Source organism: Prunus persica, chromosome G7 (assembly GCF_000346465.2).
Source record: "Prunus persica cultivar Lovell chromosome G7, Prunus_persica_NCBIv2, whole genome shotgun sequence".
Classification (NCBI taxonomy): domain Eukaryota; kingdom Viridiplantae; phylum Streptophyta; class Magnoliopsida; order Rosales; family Rosaceae; genus Prunus; species Prunus persica.
The window spans coordinates 15,486,365-15,510,009 of record NC_034015.1 but is presented as its reverse complement, the minus strand read 5'-3'; the positions used below and the strand labels follow the sequence as shown (position 1 = coordinate 15,510,009).

General features: G+C 38.4%; 2 protein-coding genes and 1 pseudogene across 2 annotated transcripts; all 3 read left to right on the top strand.

Annotated features, from left to right (window-relative positions):
• On the top strand, window positions 236-5,959 carry LOC18769082 (probable disease resistance protein At5g66900). Its single transcript, XM_007204218.2, has 5 exons — window positions 236-1,356; window positions 2,041-2,444; window positions 2,824-3,185; window positions 3,328-3,536; window positions 3,670-5,959. Exons 1-5 carry the CDS (start codon window positions 732-734, stop codon window positions 4,509-4,511), a joined length of 2,442 nt encoding a protein of 813 aa, XP_007204280.1. The 5' UTR covers window positions 236-731; the 3' UTR covers window positions 4,512-5,959.
• LOC18769989 (probable disease resistance protein At5g66900) lies at window positions 6,951-10,966 on the top strand. The gene is made up of 6 exons (XM_020567959.1): window positions 6,951-6,955; window positions 7,061-7,696; window positions 7,878-8,278; window positions 8,574-8,932; window positions 9,034-9,245; window positions 9,376-10,966. Exons 2-6 carry the CDS (start codon window positions 7,063-7,065, stop codon window positions 10,212-10,214), a joined length of 2,445 nt encoding a protein of 814 aa, XP_020423548.1. The 5' UTR covers window positions 6,951-6,955; window positions 7,061-7,062; the 3' UTR covers window positions 10,215-10,966.
• On the top strand, window positions 18,156-21,868 carry LOC18770936 (annotated as a pseudogene).

Genomic DNA, 23,645 nt, shown 5'->3' with positions numbered 1-23,645 from the left:
TGACAATTTTAGTATGTAGTTTGCTTATTTTTACTTCTTCACATACAAGCTGCCATATCAGATTTACATCTTCAATTTTAACAGAATTAACAATTGGGATCAAAATTGCAAAAGTAAATTACATAACTAGGATTGGTAGGTACAACTGAAACTACGGTACAAAAGTGAAAAATTACTCAAACTACAGGGACAAAAGTGTAATGTGACCTATTTCTTTAAACTCTATCCTCGCAATTGCCAAAAGAAAAGAAGAAAAAAAAGTTTAACGAAATTAGGGCTTGTTTTCTCCACCGCGTGCACGGTCTGATCATCTGCCCCCGATGTTTCCGAGACACGGTAAATTGCAGAAACAAAAATCTGGTGTTCGTAGCAGTTTCTTGTGTTTTTTTGGTGATCAAATGGTTGCAGTTTCTCGAATTAGTACAACCTTACACTCGGAAACTGCGTTTGCTTTAGTCAATCAGTCAATCAGTCAATCAAAAAGTTATAGAGCTCCAACTTGGAATCTTCTCTCTCTCATCATATAAGTTCAGAGAGTTGCAAACTACATCTCCATAGCATTCTTTGCCACTGAACTAGATTATACTCTCTTTCATCTCAGAAAGCATTTATTGGATTTCTGTCCTGTTTCATCAGAGCAAGGAGATCATTGAGTCTTCGTGTTGTTTGGGTTTTTTATTTGAAACAAATAGAATTTGTCTGATTTTGGTGTTGGGTATTATTTTATACTCATGGCAGTGGATTTAGTCGGAGGGGGTACTTTTAGAGTAGCATTTCAAATGCTATTTGATGCTGTTATAGCAGTGAAGAAGGAGACTACCATGTTTAAATCCATGCTTGGAGATATCAAATCCACACTGGACTCTTTACAGCCAGTGATCAAAGAGAGAGAAAAATATGACTCAAAGGAGGGGCTAGAAAATTTTGCAATGCAAATGGAGGAGGGGGTAAAGCTTGTTTACAAATGCAGCAAGGTTGGTGTGTGGAGCTGGTGCAGAAAATACAGATACACCAGAAAGCTTGATGAATTGGATAAATGTCTTCAAAGACTAGTGGAGGTGTTGAAAGTGCAGGGCATAAGGGATGTCAAGGAGACCTTGGTTTCTTTGAGGAATATAGAGACGGTGCTGCATCGAATTGAAGGGAACTTGGTGATGCAAAACCAACCTGAAAAAATCAATGGTTGGTCTTCAGTGCCTGAACCTCCACCGGTTACAGTTGGGTTGGATGTGCCATTGAAAGAATTGAAGATAAAGCTTCTTAAGGATGATGTGTCAATGCTTGTGCTGACTGCTGCTGGTGGATGTGGGAAAACCACATTGGCAAAAAAGTTTTGTCAAGATCAGGAAGTTAAAGGTATATCAACCTTCTTTTTTTCAGTTCTAATTGGTAAAGCAGTTTTACTTCCTAGTTGAAAAGTGCTATACTAGTAGTCTAATGGTAGTGGTATTATGATATGAAACTTGACATGATTTTATTTGTTTTAGTGGTATGTGGAAGATACCAATTTTCTTTAAGTTCCCTTTTGTTGGTGGTTAACATAAATATACCCAAATCTGATCCATCTGAACAAATTAACATATTTACATAGCTTCATTTCAAGCCACTAATCTTGTAGTGAGCCGTTGCCTGAATCGTATGTCTTATTTGATTGAAAATTTATGTCAAACTTATATCAATATGCATGGCTAAGGGACAGAGGTTTTAGGGAGACTCAAGTCTCTCTGTTCTATATTTCTGATATCTTATTCAACCTTTAAATGTAGTTGTTCTCTACAGTTATAGCTTTACAGGAATATATTCACCGCATCTCACTGATAGGAATTATTACTTCAGAAGAAGTAACCAAGGATTTTATAACTTCATGACTGGGATATGTCTTCTTAAGAATGTTGCCTCACTTTACTATGTGCATATGTTAGGCTTCCAATTATATTGTTTTGTATGACCACCATTTGTGTATATTGTTTTCCTTTGCACAATTGGAGACATATTTCAATGAGCTTTTAGTGACACTTCTCTTAAATTGTATTTGGATAGATAAATTCAAGAACAATATCTTCTTCGTCACTCTTTCAAAAAATCCCAACTTGGACCTTATTGTACATGAGCTATATCAACGCAAGGGTTCCCAGGTGCCTGCTTTCGAAAATGAAGTAATTGCAGTTTACTGGTTGCAACTATTTCTGAAGGAAACATCACAAAATCCTGTACTGTTTGTCCTGGATGATGTTTGGTCAGGATCAGAGTCCCTACTTGAGAAGTTTGATGAATTCAAAATGACAAATTACAAAGTTTTGGTCACATCAAGAATTGCATTTCCAAGATTTGGTTCTCCATATCATTTGGAATTCTTGAATGATGAAGATGCAATGGCTCTTTTTCATCATTCAGCATTTTTGGAGGATAAGAGCTCTTATGCTCGGGAAGATCTTTCGAGAAAGGTGATTTCTTTTATTATTTTTCTTTATAAATAATTACATGTAGGTTTTTTCTCTCTACAGGACGTCTGTCTTTTAAATACAAAATTCGCCCTATGTTAAAAGGAGGGACATCCTGCACTGAGAACTCATATATGTGTATATATATATGTGTGTGTGTGTGTGTGTGTGTGTATTTGTTAAACATCCATACACATGAGTGAATAGTGAATACTTCCATTTACCATATCAACCTGCAAAAGATTATACATTCATGTTACGTAGACAGTTACTTAAACATTTTGTCATCTGCATGAAACCATTGAGATGAGATTTAGACGCTATTGTTTTGGACCTGCAACTCAAATAGTGATTGGCTTCATTTGGGGAAATTGAACTGCAGATAATAAAGCTATGTAAGGGATTTCCACTTGCGATTACAGCGGTTGGAAGATCACTTCGCGGCCAACCTATAGAGATCTGGCGAAAAAGAGTAATGGAATGGTCTAAAGGTTCTTCTATACTTGCGTCAAACAATGATTTGCTTGCTTGCCTCAAAAGCAGCATAGATGCCTTGGATAAAGAAAAGCCTACCCTCAAGGAATGTTTCCTTGACCTTTGCTCATTTCCTAAAGATCAAAGGATCTCTGCTGCCACCCTCATAGATATGTGGGCAGAGTTATATGGCCTAGACGAACCTAGTCTGTCCATTGCAAACCTCTACGAACTAACCACCCAGAGTTTAGCTAATCTTATAGCCACAAGGTATGTAGGCTTTCATGTTCCTCTTGTCTGCTACTATCACTCCATTTTTTTCCTTTATATTCATGACTCGCTGCTGCTCATAATTTTCTGTTCCAATATTTATGTTGAAGAAATCTCTTATGAATTATTATTGGACATCCAGGAATGAGCGGGAGGCTGATGGCTATTACACTGAACGCTTTGTTACTCAGCCTGATATGCTTAGAGAGTTGGCTATCCATCAGGCGAGCCAGGACCCAATAGGACAGAGAAAAAGACTGATTATAGACATACGTGGAGATAATCTTCCTAACTGGCTGACAGAGGCAAAGCATCAGCCCATGCAGGCTCGACTATTATCTATCTCAACTGGTTGTCCCATCTTTCTCTCTTTAGTAAATACGCACACATGTACATACAGACGCACACACATACTACGCACTACAACTTGAATAGTACTTTGGCACATTTCCCACACTCACATCTTATAGCTTATTGTTTGCAGATGGGGCCTTCTCAAAAAAATGGCCAAACATGCAACTACCAAAAGCAGAGGTTCTAGTTCTAAATTTTGAAACAAACAGCTACGACTTACCTGAATTTGTGACGAAAATGGATAAATTAAAGGTTCTAATAGTCACAAATTTCAGTTTCTTACCTGCCGAATTAAATAATTTTCAACTACTTGGTTCATCATCAAATCTGAAGAGAATTAGATTGGAACGCATTTCAATTCCTTCAATAAGCAAGAACATCAAACAGTTGGAAAGTGTACAGAAGATATCTTTGTTCATGTGTAGCATCGGTCAAGCTTTTGGTAAAGGTTCCATCAACATTTTAGATGCATTGCCAAATCTAGGCGAAATGGACATAGATTGTTGCCATGAGCTGGTGGAGTTGCCTGTCGAGGTTTGTGATCTCATTCACCTTAAGAAGCTTAGCATCACCAACTGTCATAACCTATCCGCCTTGCCTGAAAAGATCGGAAAGTTACTCAGTTTGGAAGTGTTGAGGCTTAGGTCTTGTACAGACTTGTTAGAGTTGCCAAGCTCGATTAGGAACCTCAAAAAGTTAAACTTTCTTGACATATCCTTTTGCTTTAGCATTACGCAGTTGCCTGAACACATTGGTGAGATTTGCAGTTTAAAAAAGCTCAACATGAGACAATGCTCAAGATTGCAAGATCTCCCTGCATCAGTTTTGGACCTTGAGCAGTTGAAGGATGTGATATGTGATGAAGAGACAGAACTTTTATGGGAACCCTTCTTACCCTTTCTCAAAAACATACACATAAAGGTGGTCAAAGAAGATAACAACCTAAATTGGCTCCACAAGCTTCGATCTTGATATAATATTATGAGGGATGCTCCACCCTCCCAACATCATGATCGGCCATTTGGCTCAAGGGGAAATTTTCCAGAGCTATGGAAGATTATATGGAAGTCCAACCTGATTCCCAAACTCAAGAATTTTCTATGGAGGATGGTTAGAGGCTGTTTGCCGACTTTGGAGGGCTTATTTAGGAGACACTTGGGAGCCAGCCCTTTATGCCCTTTGTGTCCTGAGTGGCCGGAATCAAAGGAGCATATGTTCTTATTGTGTGACTGGGTGCAATATGTTTGGTTTGGTGGCCCATTAAATTACAGAGTTGACTGTCAAAGCATAGCCTCTATGGTAGAGTGGCTACTCAGTGTTTTGGGGAATCAAAATCAAAATAAGCAAGAAAGGATTGGGGATTCTTTCTCTGATTGCATATACATGTTGGATTCTCTGGTGCCGCTGGTGTGATGCAGTTTTTGAAGGTAAGCCTGTACGCCCAAATCAATCTTTAGTGAGAATTAGACAAATGCTTGGGGAATTCCACTTTGCGTCAAGCCCTGTGACTACTCCGCTGATGGTGCGTGCTCCCTCTAGTTTAACATCTGAGGATACTCGGTCTCTGCCTCCCCATGGATGGTGCAAGGTTAATGTTGATGCAAGTTGGGATAAAGTCTCCATGAAATCTGGTTTGGGTGGTGTGATTCGATATGAAGATGGCAATTTTTTGGGAGGTTATGAAGGGTTTAGACTGACGGCCTCTGTGCTTGAGGCTGAGGCTCATTTTGCGTTAAAAGGAATTTCTTTGGCTGCTGATTTGGGTGCCACTTGCATCATCATTGAGACAGACTAGAAGGAGCTGGTTCAAAATGTCAATGGCGGAATTGGTAGGAGTGTGTGGTCTATTTATCCTATCCTTTTTGCTATTAGAAATCGTTGTAACCAGTTCAACTTCTGTAATTGGCGGTGGATCCCTCATCGGTTAAATGGTGTAGACGATTCAATTGCGGCGAATGCTAGGAGGGGGATGCGCGAGGAAGTCTGGATTCACAGACCCCCATCATCCCTGGTTTTTGATCTGCAGGCGGATGGATTACCTTGTCCTCCAAGATCATAGGTTGTTGTTGGTTCGAGGCTGACGTGCATCCTTTGGTGGCGTCCTAGTGGCTGGTCGTTTAACTGAGCTTCTTTGCTTGTTTTTTCTCTAGTCTGTTTGTTTTCCTTTCTCTGCTTGTTTTTTATTTTAGTCTGTTTGTTTTCCTTTCTCCTAGCTGTTTGGTTGAAGGAGGTGTTCCCGTCTTCCCTATGGCTTCATGTCTGTACTGTTTTGTTTGCCTATGTTTTTATGATAATCTCTTTGCTAAAAAAAAAAAATGCTTCGGTCTTGATATTTGTCTTTCCTCAACAAATGTCTGAGCTACCTCTTGTAATTTGTGTTTCATTTTTTCTCTTAATTTAATTTCCTTCTTTTTTATGCTTTTTTATGTTTTTCTTTTCTTTGTAATTTAATTTCCTTCAAGCTATTGTCCTTTCCTCTTTATTTTGCTTTTTTTTTTTTTTTTTTGGTTCAACTTCATTCCCTCTAAAGTTCTAAACCCAACAATATCACATCAACATTTAAGCACTTCATTTTCTAGTGATTATTTAATCACTACTTATGTGGGCAAATCGGTTTCTTTTTGGCCATTCAAAATTGTTGTTGCTTGTTTGACATGACATGACTTGACCATATTTCGTGGAGCTTCGGTGCTGCTTTTTAATTTGTAAAAAGGTCATGTAATTTCCATATATGATGATTATGATCCCCCTCTTTTCAACCCAATAAAGAAAGGAAGGAAAAGACATTCGTATTTTGCATCACGTTTGATCCCACAATACTCGAGCCCTCACCAGAAAATTGAGCTATTGCTTTGTAAAAAGAAACCGTGTATTAACGAACTGTCGAATTCTGGGCTTTGGAAGAAGTTGCTGTGGGATTTGGCTTTCCTTCTTTTGTGGGTTTCCATATTAGTACTTCATTTTCTAGAATTCGTCGTCAATGGTCCAGTACCTTTCAATGTGGAAGCTTATTTTACTTGTTACGAAAGTTTCCTTTTTTATTTAATGAATACAAGCAATAAACTAAATTACAATGAGGTATTTCACACACACTACCAATCTGTCATAAGGGTTCAAACCTGAGATCACTGATATGCAAATTCAGACCCTTTTTCACTAGATACAAGTCATCAAAATCTTTTTTCACTGGACTAAACCCGTTAGCATCCTAAAACCAATATTTCTATATTTTCCTAGAAAGCACCAGTGCAAAAACGTGACTTTGGTCGTTGTTGGTAGCTTCTATCGAGCTTCCCTATATACCCAAAGAGTCTTTCGCCCCCACATATTCATATCGTCTTCTATGTGAAGAAGAATATTACAATGTACTTTATATATTCTTTGCTTATTTTTTCTTTGTTCGACCACCAATAAAGGTAAGACAAAACTTGTTTTCTTGGGTTCAAATGACTTGTGAAATCTAAATTTATATGTTAACAGTCTCTGAGAAGGTTTCAGAGTTGGGTCTTGTTTGGGTGTAGTTATGGCATTGGAGGCAGTGGGAGGAGCTGCTCTAGGAGCAGTATTTGGGACGCTGCTTGATGGTGTTATAGCGGTGTCGTCGAAGACTATAATGTTTAAAACCCACCTCAGAAATCTCAAATTCACCATGGACTCTTTTCAGCAAGTGGATGAAGACGTAAGACAACATCCCAACATATTGTTTCGCCCCATCCCGGGCCTAGAAAGGTTTAGGATCCAAATGAAGAAGGGCGTTCAGCTCGTTGACAAGTGCTCCAAGGTTCGTCCATGGAAGTTAAACGCTTTCAAAAAGCCTATTTACACCAGCAAACTTGTTGCATTGAATGCATCTCTCAATACACTGTTAAGTGTACTGACAGTGCACATAATAAGTGATACGAGGGCTCGGGTAATCGATGTGGCTACAACATTGAACCAAATCGATGCGAATATTGTGGCACAATATCAAAATCAAAATCAAGGTTGGTGTGCAATACCTGAGCCTCCACCCTTTACTGTTGGATTGGATGTGCATGTGGAGGAGTTGAAGATGGAGCTTCTTAAAGACGAGGCATCAATGCTTGTGGTGACTGGTCTTGGAGGATGCGGGAAAACCACACTGGCACAAATGATTTGCAAAGATCAGAAAGTCAAAGGTATATATGGTACAGAAGTATATCAATTTCTATTTATTTTTATACTAATTGGTGAATTATTCATAAATTGAAACGTTCTATACCATCTAGAATTTAGAATGTGTTGAAGAAAGAATTTGTACAATTGTAGACAGATTTAAAGACCCCTTGGTGACTGCTTTCTTTTGTTCTACTTGGACAGAAAAATTCAAAGGCAATCTCTTTTTCGTCATTGTTTCAAAGAAGTCCAACTGCCTTGTTGTACAAGAACTATGTCGAAAAACAGGATCCCTGGTACCTTCTTTCCAAGAAGAAGCAATTGCATTTAACTGGCTGCAAGAATTTCTGAATACAATAGGACAAGATCCTCTACTTTTGGTCCTGGATGACGTGTCGCCGGGATCAGACTCCCTTCTTGATAAGCTTGATGAATTCAAAAGACCAAATCACAACATTTTGGTGACATCAAGAGTTCAATTTCCAAGATTTGGTCCTGCCTATCTTTTAGGAACATTGGAACCAGGAGATGCAATGACACTTTTTCGTCATTCAGCATCCCGGTCTGATAGGAGCTCTTATATACCAGACAATCTAGCGGAACAGGTAATTTCTTATTTGCATTTCAAAACATAATTTGTGTTTATTGTGCCTATCAAAAAAATGAGACAAATAACCTTCATTTTCTATGTGAATCGTCCATACACGCAAGTAAACACATTACGATATCTGAAAATGCATATACCTTTATGCCTACTTTACTTATAAACTAAATTGAAGATAAGAATAAGGAGAAGCAGATAGCCGGTTAACCAAACAATTGATATGATTTGGAAGAAGTTCAATTTTCGATGAGCAACTCAAATAGTAATTGACTTCATTTGGGACAATTTAACTCCAGATAGTACAGCACTGTAAGGGATTTCCACTTGCCATTACAACGATCGGAAGATCAGTTTGCGAGCAGCCTACAGAGATCTGGGAGAAAAGAGTAACGGAATTGTCTAAAGGCTCTTCTATTCTTGATTCTGAGGATTATTTGCTTGCTTGCCTCCAAAGTAGCTTAGATGCCTTGGATGAACGAATGCCTATCATTAAGGAATGCTTCATTGACCTTGCTTTATTTCCTGAACACCGAAGTATCCCTGCTGTTGCTCTCATTGATATGTGGGCAGAATTATATGGACTAGATAAGGATTCTTGGTCCATTGCGAACATCCACGAGCTTACCAATCGTAATTTGGCGAATCTAGTCACAAGGTATATGCAAGCTTGTATCTCGTCTTTGATATCTTTTCTCACCTTACCTTTTCTTTTAATATTTATGACTAAGCTAAGAAAATAGTTATGATCTTAACCAGGAATGGGAAGACGGAGATCGATGGCTATTATAGTGAACACTTTGTTACTCAGCATGATATGCTTAGAAATCTAGCTATCCATCAGATTGGTCAAGATGAAATAGGAAAGGAAAAAAGGCTGATTATAGATATTTGTAGTGACAATCTCCCTAAGTGGTGGACAGAACAGAAGAATAAACCCAAGAAGACCCGCTTATTATCTATCTCAACTGGTTGTCCCATCTCTCCTTCTTTACCAAATGCATATGACAAACACACACACATGTAAACACTAAGGCTTGAATATAGGAATTTCACATTAATTTCTTCCCACACTCACATCATATAGCATATGGATTGCAGATGGATTGTCCTCGGAAAAGTGGCACGACATGCATCTACCAAAGGCTGAGGTTCTAGTTCTTAATTTTCAGACAGAGAACTATGGTCTGCCCAAGTTCGTGAAGAAAATGTCCAAGTTGAAGGTTCTAATAGTCACAAATTATGGTGTCTTACAAGCTGACTTGAGTAATTTCAAGCTTTTGGGTTCTTTGGCTAATCTGAAGAGAATAAGATTAGAGCGCATTTCAATTCCTTCCATAAGGAAGAACTCCATGCAGTTGAAGAGTCTGCAGAAGATATCTTTATTCATGTGCAGCATCGGTCAAGCTTTTAGCAACTCTTCCATCCAAATCTTAGAGGCATTTCCAAATCTAGTGGAATTGAACATTGACTACTGCGATGATTTGGTGGAATTGCCTGTCAAGATCTGTGATCTTATCCGCCTAAAGAAGCTCAGTATTACCAATTGCCATAAGCTATCTAGCTTGCCTGAAGAGATTGGAAAGCTAGAGGGTTTAGAGGTATTGAGGCTGAGGTCCTGCACAGACTTGGTAAAACTTCCAGGCTCCATTAAGGACCTCACTAAGTTACACTTGCTTGACATATATAAATGTTTCAGCATCAAGGAGTTGCCTGAAGACATTGGTGAAATGAGTGGTTTAGAAAAAATAAACATAGGACAATGCTCAAGATTGCAAGAGTTGCCTGTATCAGTTTTGAATCTTGGGGAGTTACGGGAAGTGATATGTGATGATTACACAGAAAACTTATGGGGGGAACCTTTCAAATCCAATCTCACAAAGATAAAGATATCGGTGGTAAAAGAAGACTTCAACCTGAATTGGCTCCACAATCTTTGAGAGCTGAATGTCTTTAATAAACGTATGTTGGGGCAATGGCTCTATGAGTAAGTTGTGTTTCAATTCTTTTTTACCTCGTCATTTTGTTCTCTTTCTCGTTGTTTGTTTTTCATTTGTGTAGAGGATTTGGATTTACAAACCATATGCTAAAGATTTACATGTGCGATTTCTTATGAGGGAAGACAAATGGGGGCAGGGGCTACCCTGGTGCAAAAGAAGACAAGAATCTACCTTTCTTTCTTGGAAACAACTCTGAGCTCCAAATTAGTCAGAATACTAACATATTACTTGGAGCCGAAGGCAAAACTTCACTGAGTGTATATCTTAGACATGTGGGTTGAAATTGCAGTCCCATCGAACAAGTCTAATAGGAAAGCATTGGAAAAAAACCTAGTAATAAAAATATCAATATTTGAGGCTTGCTCTATCAAGTCAACTGTTTTCTTCTTTTCAGGTTTTACAGTGGAAGAAGACCTGTTTAGCTGCTGCCTTGCCAATGTCTTTAGAGTCAATTGTATTAAACGCGGAAATCTTGACAGCATCTGTAGCGTACGATTTGGGTTGAAACTGATCTTATTACGATTTTGGGTTGAAATTCATTATTCAGCCCACGTTGTGTGGGGCCTTTGTCAACTTCAGTCGTATGTTTTGGAGGCCCTAGTCGAATATCTTAAATGGGCCCTTCTCCTCTATATGTATATTTATATGATTTTTTTTTTTCAATAAGCTAAAAAAATATTATATGAACTCAAATGCACAATTGTAACATAAAATGAACAATCAATATGTAATTTACACAACAATTTATAAAATGCATCAAAACATCACTTAAATATCACTCGTTTTGCATTTTTCGATTCAAAAATATCAATTAACTTTACATAATCAAGTTTTTCTACCATATCTTTTTCAATTTCCTTATTGGTTCAACTAGGTTAATTAATTTAAGCTATAAGTTTAAAAAATAATTAGGTCTTTATTGAGTATCCTTTTTTTAGTTTTGAATTGAGTCATTGGCCAAGTTTTTCTTTTCTTTTTCTTTTTTACAATAAGTGGACTTTTATTGAGTTTCCTATTTTTTAATTTTTAATTGAATGATTAGAGAAGTTTTATATATCTATTTATAATAATTGGTTTGGACCCAACATAATATTTATATAATATAATTTTTCTAAATAATATAGGTATGTATATATATGATATTATACAAAATTGGGGGCCCTAGACGACCGCCTTACCTGTTTGTCCCTGGATCTCTTTGCGTTCCAGGTATAAATAACATTTATGCTAAAAGAAGGAAGACAAATAAAATGATTGACAATAAGAAGAAAACATATATGTTGGGCTTTTCTAAGTGTAAATGTCAACTCTGCTTAGGCTTGCCCCCTCTCTCTCTTTTCTTTTTGGGGGGGTGAACAAGAGAGGGGTAAGAACCCCCAATAAACAATGAAACTAAACAACACAAATCATACGAGGTTTAGACAACCCCACCAAGTTATCCACTAACACAGAGCCAAGCCAATTAGGAGCCTCATCAAGCAGATACAAACCCAGATCCAGGTTATGACTCCAACTAGCCAATCTATCTGCAACAGTGTTCTTCTCCCTATAAATATGATAAATCTCATAGCTCTCAAACTTGTTTAGGATCCCCACGTGAACATAAATAGCAAACACAAACAACAGCAAGAAAAACGGAAATTTACATAACCAATGCAATGGTTAAGGTGTTTATCCTAGACCTAAAGATGTTTTATGAAAGAACCCAACCCAAATTCTACTTTGGAATCTGAGCTGAACCCTGTGCGTATCCGACACCTGGCGAATGCCAAACAAAATTTACGAAAATGCCATTCTAACCAAAATTCCAAGAAATTCAAGTGCGACTTCTGCCTAAAATTTGGCAGAGTTTGCCCTGTAAATTGGACATTTCCCAAAAGTTCCCAACTATAAAACAAGCATATATGTTTATATATAACCCAACTGCTAGCATGTATTGAATTATATCCAAATAACAAGTATCATATAATTCTGGCCTCAGGCCTCAACAAATCAAGTAAAACATTATGCAAAATAAGTTCATCTCAACTTCCAGAATATCCATAGTCCATTAGCAATCTCAAAGGCTCCAACTCGTGGTTGTACCTTGTAACATCAGGCTGTCTACGTACCCTTACTGAGGGATCAAGTCACACGTAGTTCTTTTTGATATTCATATCAGTCATATACTGAATATAACTATGTCATACTCTGAACTCCCTTTAGTTTAGTTTAAAAATAACACAGAACTATAATTCTCTCCACTTAGGCGTACCTCCATTCCTGATCCATCACTTCCACTAACATCGTCAACTCCATCCTCGCAGGCCTCGGAGATACCACTTTCATCCGAGCCGCAACCCTCGCAGGCCACAGCCGCATTCCTCGCAAGCCTCGGAGATACCCCTTCCATCCAGGCTGCAATCCTCTCAGGACTTAGTTGCATTCCTCGCAAGCCTCGGAGATACCCCTTCTATCCGAGCTGCAATCCTCGCAGGCCTCAGCCGCATTCCTCGCAGGCCTCAAAGATACCCCTTCTATCCGGGCTGCATTCCTTGCAGGCCTCGAAGATACCCCTCAGGCCTCGGAGATACCCCTTCTATCCGAGTTGCAATCCTCCCAGGCCTCAGCCGTATTCCTCGCAGGCCTCGGAGATACCCCTTCTATCCGGGCTGCAATCCTCGCAGCCTCAGCCACATTCCTCGCAAGTCTCGGAGATACCCCTTCTATCCGGGCTACAACCTATAAATAACTATCTATTCAGCCCGTAACATGACTTAGATAACTCAGTTTCGGTCATGACTCATTTACATGGTCATTTTATCACTTCTCCAGGATATAACTGCCTATATTTGGTCAACAGGGCCCGCGGGGCCAATGACCTCCTATCACAAATCCGTGGGTCCCTAAAGGTTTCAATATACCTAGGACACATGTCCCGAGAGTTTGATCTCGATCGGACAGTCGGATTACCCGCAATCGCACGATCGGACAATTATAGTAACCCTAACCCTATGGTTGGCGTTTCTGGAGTCTCCGGGACCCTGTTTTACGATCTATCAAATCCTATACGATCTTGGAATTACCTAGATCAACATACATGAATTTGAGTTCGATCCAACGGTCCAAACCTACCGAACCCGGAAATCGCATAATAGGCGAAATTTGTTAAACCCTCAAACGGTATTCAAATTGGAATCCGAGCACACCTACACACTCGTGGCAACTAGGAGATTATTTTAGGACTAAAAGTAGCACAACCATTTTGCCCACGCACCGGCAGCACGTGGGTATCCAAAGCGATACTACTCACCGGAAAAATCTCAAAACCATAGGCTAAGCTTCCTACCCTAGGTTATGGACATCAATTGGAGCCACTTTTGTTTGGACATATCCCGAAAAATGAGCAGAAGTGGCCGAAATTGAGCTTTCAAAATCGGCCAAACCCTCAATCCAAAATTAACCCACTTATGCTAGAAAATTCTCAAATCCTACCCAACCATCAGCTAAGGCACGAAAAATAGGTGAGAAAGCATACCTCACTCGTCGGAATAGGTGGCTGGAGGAGGAAGAACGAGCTTGAGAAAAACCGAATGATTTTCGACCGGATTCTTGTATTTTCCAATGACAAGGTTGGCGATTGGAGACGGAGGAAGGTCAGGATGGGAAGCTAGGGTGGTGGCGGTTTGTTTGAGCCCGGCCCTATGGCCGGTGGCAGCTCGTGGCAGTGATGGTGGCTTAATGAAGCCACGGCTGGAGGAAGAAAATTGAGGGAGGGCAGCTGCCCCCCCCCCCCCCCAATTGTATTTTGATCGTATTTTTCTTAAATACTACTCGAATTTGAGTCAACCACATGTCTACGGACTCATTTTGACGTGGTCTACGCAATGGTACAAGCGTAATCTCCAAATTCAGTCCCGGTCAAAAAGTCAACTTTAAACCTAATAAAATATTATAAGGTTATTCTAATCCTTTCCTTGAATAAATTAATAATTAAGAATTAATTAAGGATCGGGTTGTTACGTTTTATTTATACTAGCTCAAATTAAGTTGTCAATTACCACTATTTATTCAATCAAATTGTGGTAAAGTTGTCACTTGTGATTGTAGATATTGTGGTACGTACATTTATATTTGAAAGTTTCCCAGAAATGGTATTTGAAAATCCAAATTTTGGTCACCTGGTGGTTTCATCAATGATTGTAGATACTCGTTTTTGTTTCCTTTTTTTAAAAGTCTCCAAGAAATGATATTGCAGAAATTTCCAGCTGTCGTTGAAGCATTATATATTGCAGTTACGAGGTCTTGTATGATCATCAACAAAGTAAGAGGTCTCGTTGGTGCATGATCTATAATTACTTGGCAACTGACAGTTAAGTGCCACACATAAATCCTCATGACTCAAAGCACTAATTTCGATTTTGGGTTAAAATCCATTATTCAGCCCAGGTGGTGTGGGGGCTTGGTCAACTTTGGCCCAGCCCTGGTTCAGTTCACATCAATGCTAGTCAGCTGCCGTTCAAAGTATAAATAACCTTCTTTATGCCAAAAGAAGGAACACAAATAAAATGAGTGACGACAATGAGAAGAAAACAGACATGTTGGGCTTTTCTAAGCCTAAAGTCAACTTTGCTTAGCTTAGGCTTGTCATCTCTCCCTCTTTGGGCCTTCACGCCACCCCAATGTCAAACATAAATAAGAAGATAAAAAACAGCAAGAAAACGAAAATTTACACAACCAATGCAATGGTTAAAGTGTTTATCCTAGACCCGAAGATGTTTGAAAGTTTCCCAGAAATGGTATTTGAAAATCCAAATTTTGGTCACCTGACGGTTTCTTCAATGATTGCAAATATAGTTGTTTTTGTTTGCTTTTAAAAGTTTCCAACAAATGATATTGCCGAAATTTCCGGCTGTCGTTGAAGCATTATATATTGCAATTAAGAGGTCTTGCATGATCACCAACAAAGTAAGAGAGTTTTTTTTTTTTTTTTTTTATAAACAAAAGTAAGAGAGTTTATATTAAGACTCTCAACTTCCCCACAAATTTTTTTTAATCATGGCACTGGAGTTAATCGGAGGGGCTGGTCTAGGAGCAGTATTTGCAATGCTGTATGATGTGGTAAAGATAAAAATGGATAAGGGTGTGAAATTGAGACCCTTGGGAGCTCTCAAATCCACCCTAGACTCTTTGCAACCGCTGATCATTGCACAAATAGAAGAGCACAATGTGCAACTGGGTCTTCCTAACGACTTAATAGAGAATCTCAAAATACAAATGGAGGAAGGGACAAGGTTGGTTCAAGGGTTGTCCAATCTTCACATCTTGCACTTGATGTTCAACTGCACAACCCACCACACCGAGCAGCTTGTCACGTTGGATGACCGTCTTAAGATGCTGTCGGAGAGCCTAAAGATACAGGAAGCAAGGGATATGAAGGAGACATTGCTTTTGGCAAGACAAAGCGCCAAAAAGCTCGTTGAATTCGAAGGTTATAACAGGGAACAGTTGGAAACTCTGAGGCTGCAAGTGCAACAGCAAGAGCAACCAAGTGCTCTGAAGGAGACGTTGGCTTTGGCAAGAGAAAGTGCGAAAGCGCTTGCTGGAATGAAAGGGTCTATTAGAAGGCTGCTGGCTACACTAGAGCTGCAGCTGGAATCGGAAATGGACATGGAGACCTTTGGTTCAGTAAAAAATATAGAGTCTGCTCTCGAGCGAGCTGAAAAAGGCAGTGCGGTACAAGGTAACTCTCCTTTTATTATTAGTACTCTTCCTAACTTTAAAAGAGGTCACAAGTTGGAATATATAACAACCCTTTTTTTGGGTATAATTATACAGCAGTGGCATCGATAGTCGAAGGGGCTGCTCTAGCAGCAGCATTTGGGGAGCTGTTTGATGCTGTTGTAGGAGTGAAGGACAATACTGCGATGTTTAGGCTCCTGCTTGGAGATCTTGATTCCACGCTATACTCTTTAAAACCATTTATCGCGAAAACAGTAGAATATACCAATGTGGATTGCCCCTATACAGAGGAACTGGAAAATTATAAAATGCAAATGGAGGAGGGTGAGAAGCTTGTTCGTAAGTGCTCCAAGGTCAGGCTGTGGAGCAGTTACAAAAAGTATAAATACACCGACCAACTTGTTGCATTGGATAAATCTCTTCAAAGACTTGTAGGTATACTGAAAGCAGTGCAAGGAGAAAACTAAAAAATAAGCCTGAGAGGACTTGCTTTATTTGAACCCATTTTGGTCTCTGGTTTTGGTTTTTTTACTCTAGTTGCTGATCCAGTGACACATGTGTATGGCTGGGGTCGCTTTTGTGTTCAAACTTTTACCATTCGATCAATTAAGAAGCTGTAACAGTTAACATGGACCTCGCGGGAAATAAAATTGTAGCTTGGACCTAAGATAATATACAGCCTCGTGGGAAAGCAATACAAGTCGGACGACCTATTTTCTTCATTTTCTAACCACCCAATACACTAACGCGTTGTTGGAGAACATCAAAAAAATTAATTAAAAAAATAAACTATGAATTTGAAATGAGATGGATGCAGTCTCCTAGGCCACTTTCTCTTTTCTTTATCTATTCCCCAAGTTTCATCCATATCTTCTTCTCATCTTTATTATTATTCTTCTTCTCTCTTCTTCTCTGCAACTAAAAACTGAGATAGTGTGAGAGAGAGAAGAGAAAGAGAGGCACAAGTTAACAATGGTGCTTGCTTGATATCACCTTGCAGCACGAACACACCTCGAAGACCCCAAAACGGACGCCTACACCATTGACGTGGTAGGATCTGGAATTAGATCTGGATTTATTCTATTTGTAGATAAATCTTTTCACTTTGATTTTTTTATTGAGATATTTAGTGATATATACAGTCTTAGCACTAATAATCTATATATATAAAGCAAAAGGCAGAGAATGGTGAAACATTCAAAATACCAGAAAATGCCCTTGGTTAATGCAAACATTAAGAATTCAAATTATTAATTAAATGGGGATAATATGGTAAATTTACACTTTTTCATATTTAAAAAAATTAAAAGAAAAAGCAGATAATGGATCCTATTTTTATGAAACACAACTACCCATTATCTTTTTTAATTCTAAAATAAATTTACTTATTTTTTAAAAAAAACCTCTCGCAAGCGCGGAAGCGCGTGCAGAGAGGCTAGTATAGATAAACTCTACACTATTGAAATTCTATAAATAAGTCCAAAAAATTACAGCTAGTCCTATTGAATTTAAGTTTGATTATTAAATTATTTTGATACCCTATTAAGTATTTTGAATTTTTTATGAGGTTTTGGGGTTAGACTTGTTTTAAGAAATTGATGACAGTTTTGTAATTTATAAGAAGTTAAAAGCCTCTTTGTTATGTTGTATATGAATTTTTGGTGTGTTTTTAAAATTCATTTCGTATATGGTATTTTTGTAATTTGAGTTCTTATATTGAGTATAATAGTAAATCTTTTTTTTTTTTTTAATTTCACTAACTTTAAGTGGGGGTGGTTGGAATTTGAAAATTCATTTTGGATGTATTTTTTTTATCCAACTGGGATTATAAAATTCGCTATGTTTGTATAAAATTTAGTTTTAAAGTGTTGTTTCTTTAACGTGTTGTGTTTTTCTCCCAGCCCCTTCACGCTTTGTGAGTTTTTTTTAGTAGTGGTGGTAGGTAATTAAAGGAGAGAGAAATTTTAGGTTATGCATGCATGTGGGTTGCTTTTTGGGGTAGGCAGTAGCCTACTTGGCCTAGGCGTAGGACCAACAGCAGCCTCCTAACAGTCAAGGCAATTTGATGCTTTCACAACGCTAGTCAACAACTTACACATCATTGCTTCTATCAATATCTATAACGCGTTACTAGTGAGGAGGTTTCGATCGGGTTTCCAAAGAAAAAACAACATTAAATGGGATGACCTTGACCCAGAGAGTCTTGCAAACAACATATACTTTGGCCATTGAAGCTGAAGATATATTCTTGCTTATCTTCACTTGAATGATAAGTAATAGAAGCAAGTTGACTCCTTTTGCATTGCTTGGTTCTGGGTCTCTTGATACAAATGTTTTCTTCTCGGGTTCCAAGCTTCTCTTTTTTTCTTTGGTCAATTTTCCAAGCTTATCTTAAGAGTCTCTCACTTGTTCCTCATTTGTAATCTGCCTTACATAGTGTTGGTTTTGTCTTACAAGTTCAGATTGAAACAAATACAAATTTTCAGAGCTGGGTTGTTGTTGTAATGGCGGAACTGGGTATTTTAGTGGCAGGGTCTGCTCTAGGAGCAGCGTTTGAAATTCTGTTTTCTGCCGTTCTAAAAGCGAAGAGCACAGCCAAGATGTTTCAAACACACCTCGGAAATCTCAATACCACGCTAGACTCGTTAAAACCAGTGATTATACAGCTAGCATCTGCCAATCATTTGGTTCCCCTGGAGAAGAGCCTAGAAAATTTTACAACAAAAATGGAGGAGGGCAAGAAGCTGGTTGATGAGTGCTGTGAGGTGTGGAGGTTCAATCTCATCAAACAGCGCGAGTACACCGACGAAATTGAGGCATTGAATGACTCTCTCCGTATGCTCTTGAGTGTACTGACAGTGCAGTTAGGAAGCCATGCAGTGATGATGCTTCACCGAAACGTTGTGGCACAAAGTAAAAATCAAATCGGGGTTCGATGTGCAGTACCTCCACTTCCATCGGTTCCTGTTGGCTTGGATGCGCCTTTGGATGATCTGAAGATGACGCTCCTTGGGGATGGCCCCGAGTCAATACTTGTGCTTACTGCTCCTGGGGGATGCGGGAAAACCACTTTGGCAACAATGTTTTGTCATGATCCGAAAGTTAAAGGTACCTGAAATAATTTAACATCATTTGCATTTGTGAAAAATAAATTATAGAAATCAGTTCTTTGTTGAACAAGCACAGGTAAATTTATATGACCTCTTGGTGACAGCTTTCTTATGTGTACTTGCTAGATAAGTTCAAGGAAAATATCTTCTTTGCCACTGTTTCGAGTAAGGTCAGCTACCTTATTGTACAAGAACTATGTGAACATGCGGGATTGGAGGTACCCGCTTTACAAAATGAAGAAAATCCGTTTAAATGGCTGCAAAAGTTTATGGAGGAAAGAGGAAAAAATCCTTTACTATTGGTCTTGGATGATGTTCAGTCTAGATCAGAATCCCTTCTTGACAGGTTTAATGAATTCAAAATGTCAAGTTGCAAGGTTTTGGTGACATCCAGATATCGTTTTCCAAAATTTGGTCGTACATATCCTTTAGAAACATTGGAAGATAAATATGCTATGGCTCTTTTTCGTGATTCAGCATTCCTACCAAACACGAGCTCTAACATACCAGATGATCTTCAGGAAGAGGTGATTTGTTAGTTTTGAATTTCAAACATTTAAGCTTACTTGTGGATCACAAAAGAGGAAAAGGAATTATGTTCACTCTTTTGCACATATATCTGCAAACAGACATGCATGTAGACTGCCTACTTTACTTTTGAACTAAATCTAAAATAGAATAAAGAAAAACAGATAGTTATTTGACCATTTTCTCTTCTTCATGAAACCATTGTTATGATTTAGAGAAAGTTGAACTTTCAGTCTGCAACTTAAATAGTTATTGAATTCGTTTGGGACAAGTGAACTGCAGATCGTACGGTTGTGTAAGAGATTTCCACTTTCCCTTAAAGCGATTGGAGACTCACTTCGCAATCAACGTATAGAGATCTGGAAAAAAAGACTAATGGAATTGTCTAAAGGTTCTATTCTTGAAGCAGACGAAAAGTTGCTTGCTTACCTCAAAAGTTGCTTAGATGACTTGGGCAAAGGAATGGCTGCCGTCAAGAATTGTTTCATAGACCTTGGTTTATTTCCTGAAGACCGAATAATCCCCGTTACTGCCCTCCTGGATATGTGGGCAGAGTATAAGGGAACTAAAGATATTCTGTCCATTGCAAACCTCTACGATCTCACCAATCGCAATCTGGCCCGCCTTGTAGTAGTCACAGGGTATGCAAGCTTCTATGCCTTTTCTCTTGTACCATATTCCACTCTTACCTATCTTTTATATTCATGACTAGCTTCCACTAGTAACTAATTTTTGCAATACGCATTTTTCAAATTTCTTCTAAGAAACTAAATTTTTATCATAACCAGCAACGAGGACGTGGATGGCTATTATGGCGAGCACTTTGTTATCCAACATGATATGCTTAGATTGCTATCGATCCATGAGAGTTGTGAAGACCCGGAACAACAGAGACTGATAATAGAAATACGTGGAGACGAGCTTCCAACATGGTGGAAAGAGAGGAAGCATAAAACGAAGAAGGCTCGCTTAGTATCTATCTCAACTGGTTGGCATATCTCTCCTTGTTTACAAAATAGATAGACATGCATACACAAAACACACACACACACACACACACAAAGGCTTGTTTAATACTTTCACATCAATTTCTCCCCCACACTCACATCATATAGCATGTGGTTTACAGATGGATTGTCAGCAACATGGCACAACATGGATCTACCAAAAGCTGAGGTCTTAGTTTTGAATTTTCAGACAGGGAACTGTGTTTTACCCAAGTTCGTGAAGCAAATGTCCAAGTTGAAGGTTCTAATAGTCACAAGTTATGGTGTCTTACAAGCTGACTTGAGTAATTTCAAGCTTTTGGGTTCTTTGGCTAATCTGAAGAGAATAAGATTAGAGGGCATTTCAATTCCTTCCATAAGCGAGAAATCCATGCAGTTGAAGGGTCTGCAGAAGATATCTTTATTCATGTGCAGCATCGGTCAAGCTTTTAGCAACTCTTCCATCCAAATCTTAGAGGCATTTCCCAATCTAGTGGAATTGAACATTGACTATTGCAATGATTTGGTGGAATTGCCTGCCAAGCTCTGTGATCTTATCCATCTAAAAAAGCTCAGTATTACCAATTGCGTTCAACTATCTGCCTTGCCTGACGAGATTGGAAAGCTGGATGGTTTAGAGGTCTTGAGGCTAAGGTCCTGCACAGATTTGGAACGGCTTCCAGATTCGATTAAGAACCTCTCTAAGTTAAACCTTCTTGACATGTATTATTGTTTCAACATTAAGGAGTTGCCTGAAGAGATTGGTGAAATGAGTGGTTTAAGAAAGATCAAGATGGTACAATGCTTAAGATTGCTGGCGTTGCCTGTATCAGTTTTGAATCTTGAGCAGTTACGGGAAGTGATATGCGACAAAGATACAGAAAATTTGTGGGGGGAACCTTTCAAATCCAGTCTCACAAACATAAACATAAGGGTGGTGGAAGAAGACTTCAAACGGAATTGGCTCCACGATCTTTGAGAGCTGACTGTCCTTAATAAATGTATGATGGGGTTGAGTTGTGTTTCAATTCCCTTCTTTTTCCTAATTTTCTTCTCTATTGCGTTGTTTGTTTTCATTTTGCTTTTGTACGAGACATTGCATGATAAAAACAGTGTGAATGAGAGGATTTGGATTTACAGACCATATACTGAAGATTTACTAGAGTACATGCGCGATTTCTTATGAGGAAAGACAGAGGAGGGCAGGGGCTACATATTTAGGCATGCGGTTTCAAATTGCAGTCTAATACGAAACCATAGAAGAAAAACAAAATCAAGTTGAAATTTCAGGCTCGTAAACCAGTCAAGAACAGATAGCCAATTTTTAAATGAAGTACACGCAGGAGATGATATCATATGGAACGTGGTTTAGAAGTCTCTGTCGTTTGTAGAGTCAATAGCTTTTGTAGTTATACGAAGCCCAGCAAAAAGCTATTTTGAATTAACCGTTTAAGACAAAACTGCAAGCTTCAATTTTGTTGGTGAAAGATTCCTATCAATTTATTTAAGTTATCCTTAATTTTTTCTTTTTATCAATCAAGCTGCCAGTGGATCCACCAACCTACATAATATATATAAAATTCCGTTCACGTCAATGCAATTATGCAATGCAAGTCAGCTGCCCCTCAGTTCAAACTTCAATGTATTTAAGTATAAATTAAATACCTTTCTCTCTTTATGTCAAAAGGAGGAAAAATAAAATAAGAAGAAAACATATATGTTGGGCTTTTCTAAAGCCTACAGTCAACTGTGCTTAGGCTTCTCCACTCTCCATCTTTGGGCCTTCAGGCCTCCCCAATGTCAAAAAGGGCAATTAAAAAAAAAACATAAGACAAACAATAGCAAACCCAACAAAACAAAAATATTACATAACCAATGCAATTGTAACTCGTTGTTAAAGACCCAAAGTTTTGTTAAATTTTTGAGAGATGAGTCATCGGTCAATTACTAGTAACATCGATATTATTCTCAATTTAACCGCCTATATAAAGCTTGGTAAATGTGAGATTTTATCACAAAAGGCCTTAGTGTTATTAGGAGGGTGAACCACTTATTATAAGTTGTAATTTATTTAGTCAAGTTTCCGATGTGAGACTTTATATTCTTCAACAAGTTTTTGCCAATAGGGTCTAACTTAGTGGGAAAAAGGCCTTGAGTTGCATACTAAAAGTCTTAGGTTCGAATCCCCACGACATTATAGTTGTGTGTGCACGACGAATCCCTCTCTCTTGTAGTTTAGACTATCGCTTGTCCTCAAAAAAATAAAAATAAAAATAAAAATAAACCCAAAGTTTTATATTCAATGGCTTTTTACAAATACATCAATTCTAACATCACATATTATACAAAAACTCTAGAAAGCCTATTTTGAGATAAAAACTCAAAACTAGACACTTGTCATTTTCTAATTGGTTCCCATCCACATCCAGCCATTAGATTGCATAAAGAGAGAGAGAGAGAGAGAGTGTGTGTGTGTGAAAGTTGGTGGACATTTCTTGAGGTTTCTACTTTTTTCTGAATTTTTCTAAATTCTTCAAGACAAGTGTGCATTAAATTTAACAGAAACTTTCGGTTCAGTAAATAATATAGAGTATGCTCTCGAGCGAGCTGAAAAAAGCAGTGCGGTACAAAGTAACGCTCCTTTTATTATTATTACTCTTCATAACGTTAAAAGAGTTGACAAGTTCGAATCTAACAACCTTTTTTTGGGTATAATTGTACAGCAGTGGCATCGATAGTTGAAGGAGCTGCTCTAGCAGCAGCATTTGGGAAGCTGTTTGATGCTGTTACAGGAGTGAAGGACAAGACTGCCATATTTAGACTCCTGCTTGGAGATCTTGATTCCACGCTATACTCTTTAAAACCATTTATCGCGAAAACAGTAGAATATACCAATGTGGATTGCCCCTATATAGAGGAACTGGGAAATTTTAAAAGGCAAATGGAGGAGGGTGAGAAGCTTGTTCGTAAGTGCTCCAAGGTCAGGCTGTGGAGTGGAGCAGTTACAAAAAGTATAAATACACCGA

Excerpts from the sequence above, each read along its gene's own strand:
- LOC18769082 (XM_007204218.2), top strand. The coding sequence starts at position 732 with ATGGCAGTGGATTTAGTCGGAGGGGGTACTTTTAGAGTAGCATTTCAA. Across the intron at positions 1,357-2,040 it reads TCAAGATCAGGAAGTTAAAG|ATAAATTCAAGAACAATATC; the intron begins GTATATCAACCT and ends GTATTTGGATAG. Across the intron at positions 3,186-3,327 it reads GCTAATCTTATAGCCACAAG|GAATGAGCGGGAGGCTGATG; the intron begins GTATGTAGGCTT and ends TTGGACATCCAG.
- LOC18769989 (XM_020567959.1), top strand. The coding sequence starts at position 7,063 with ATGGCATTGGAGGCAGTGGGAGGAGCTGCTCTAGGAGCAGTATTTGGG. Across the intron at positions 8,279-8,573 it reads CAGACAATCTAGCGGAACAG|ATAGTACAGCACTGTAAGGG; the intron begins GTAATTTCTTAT and ends ATTTAACTCCAG. Across the intron at positions 8,933-9,033 it reads TTGGCGAATCTAGTCACAAG|GAATGGGAAGACGGAGATCG; the intron begins GTATATGCAAGC and ends GATCTTAACCAG.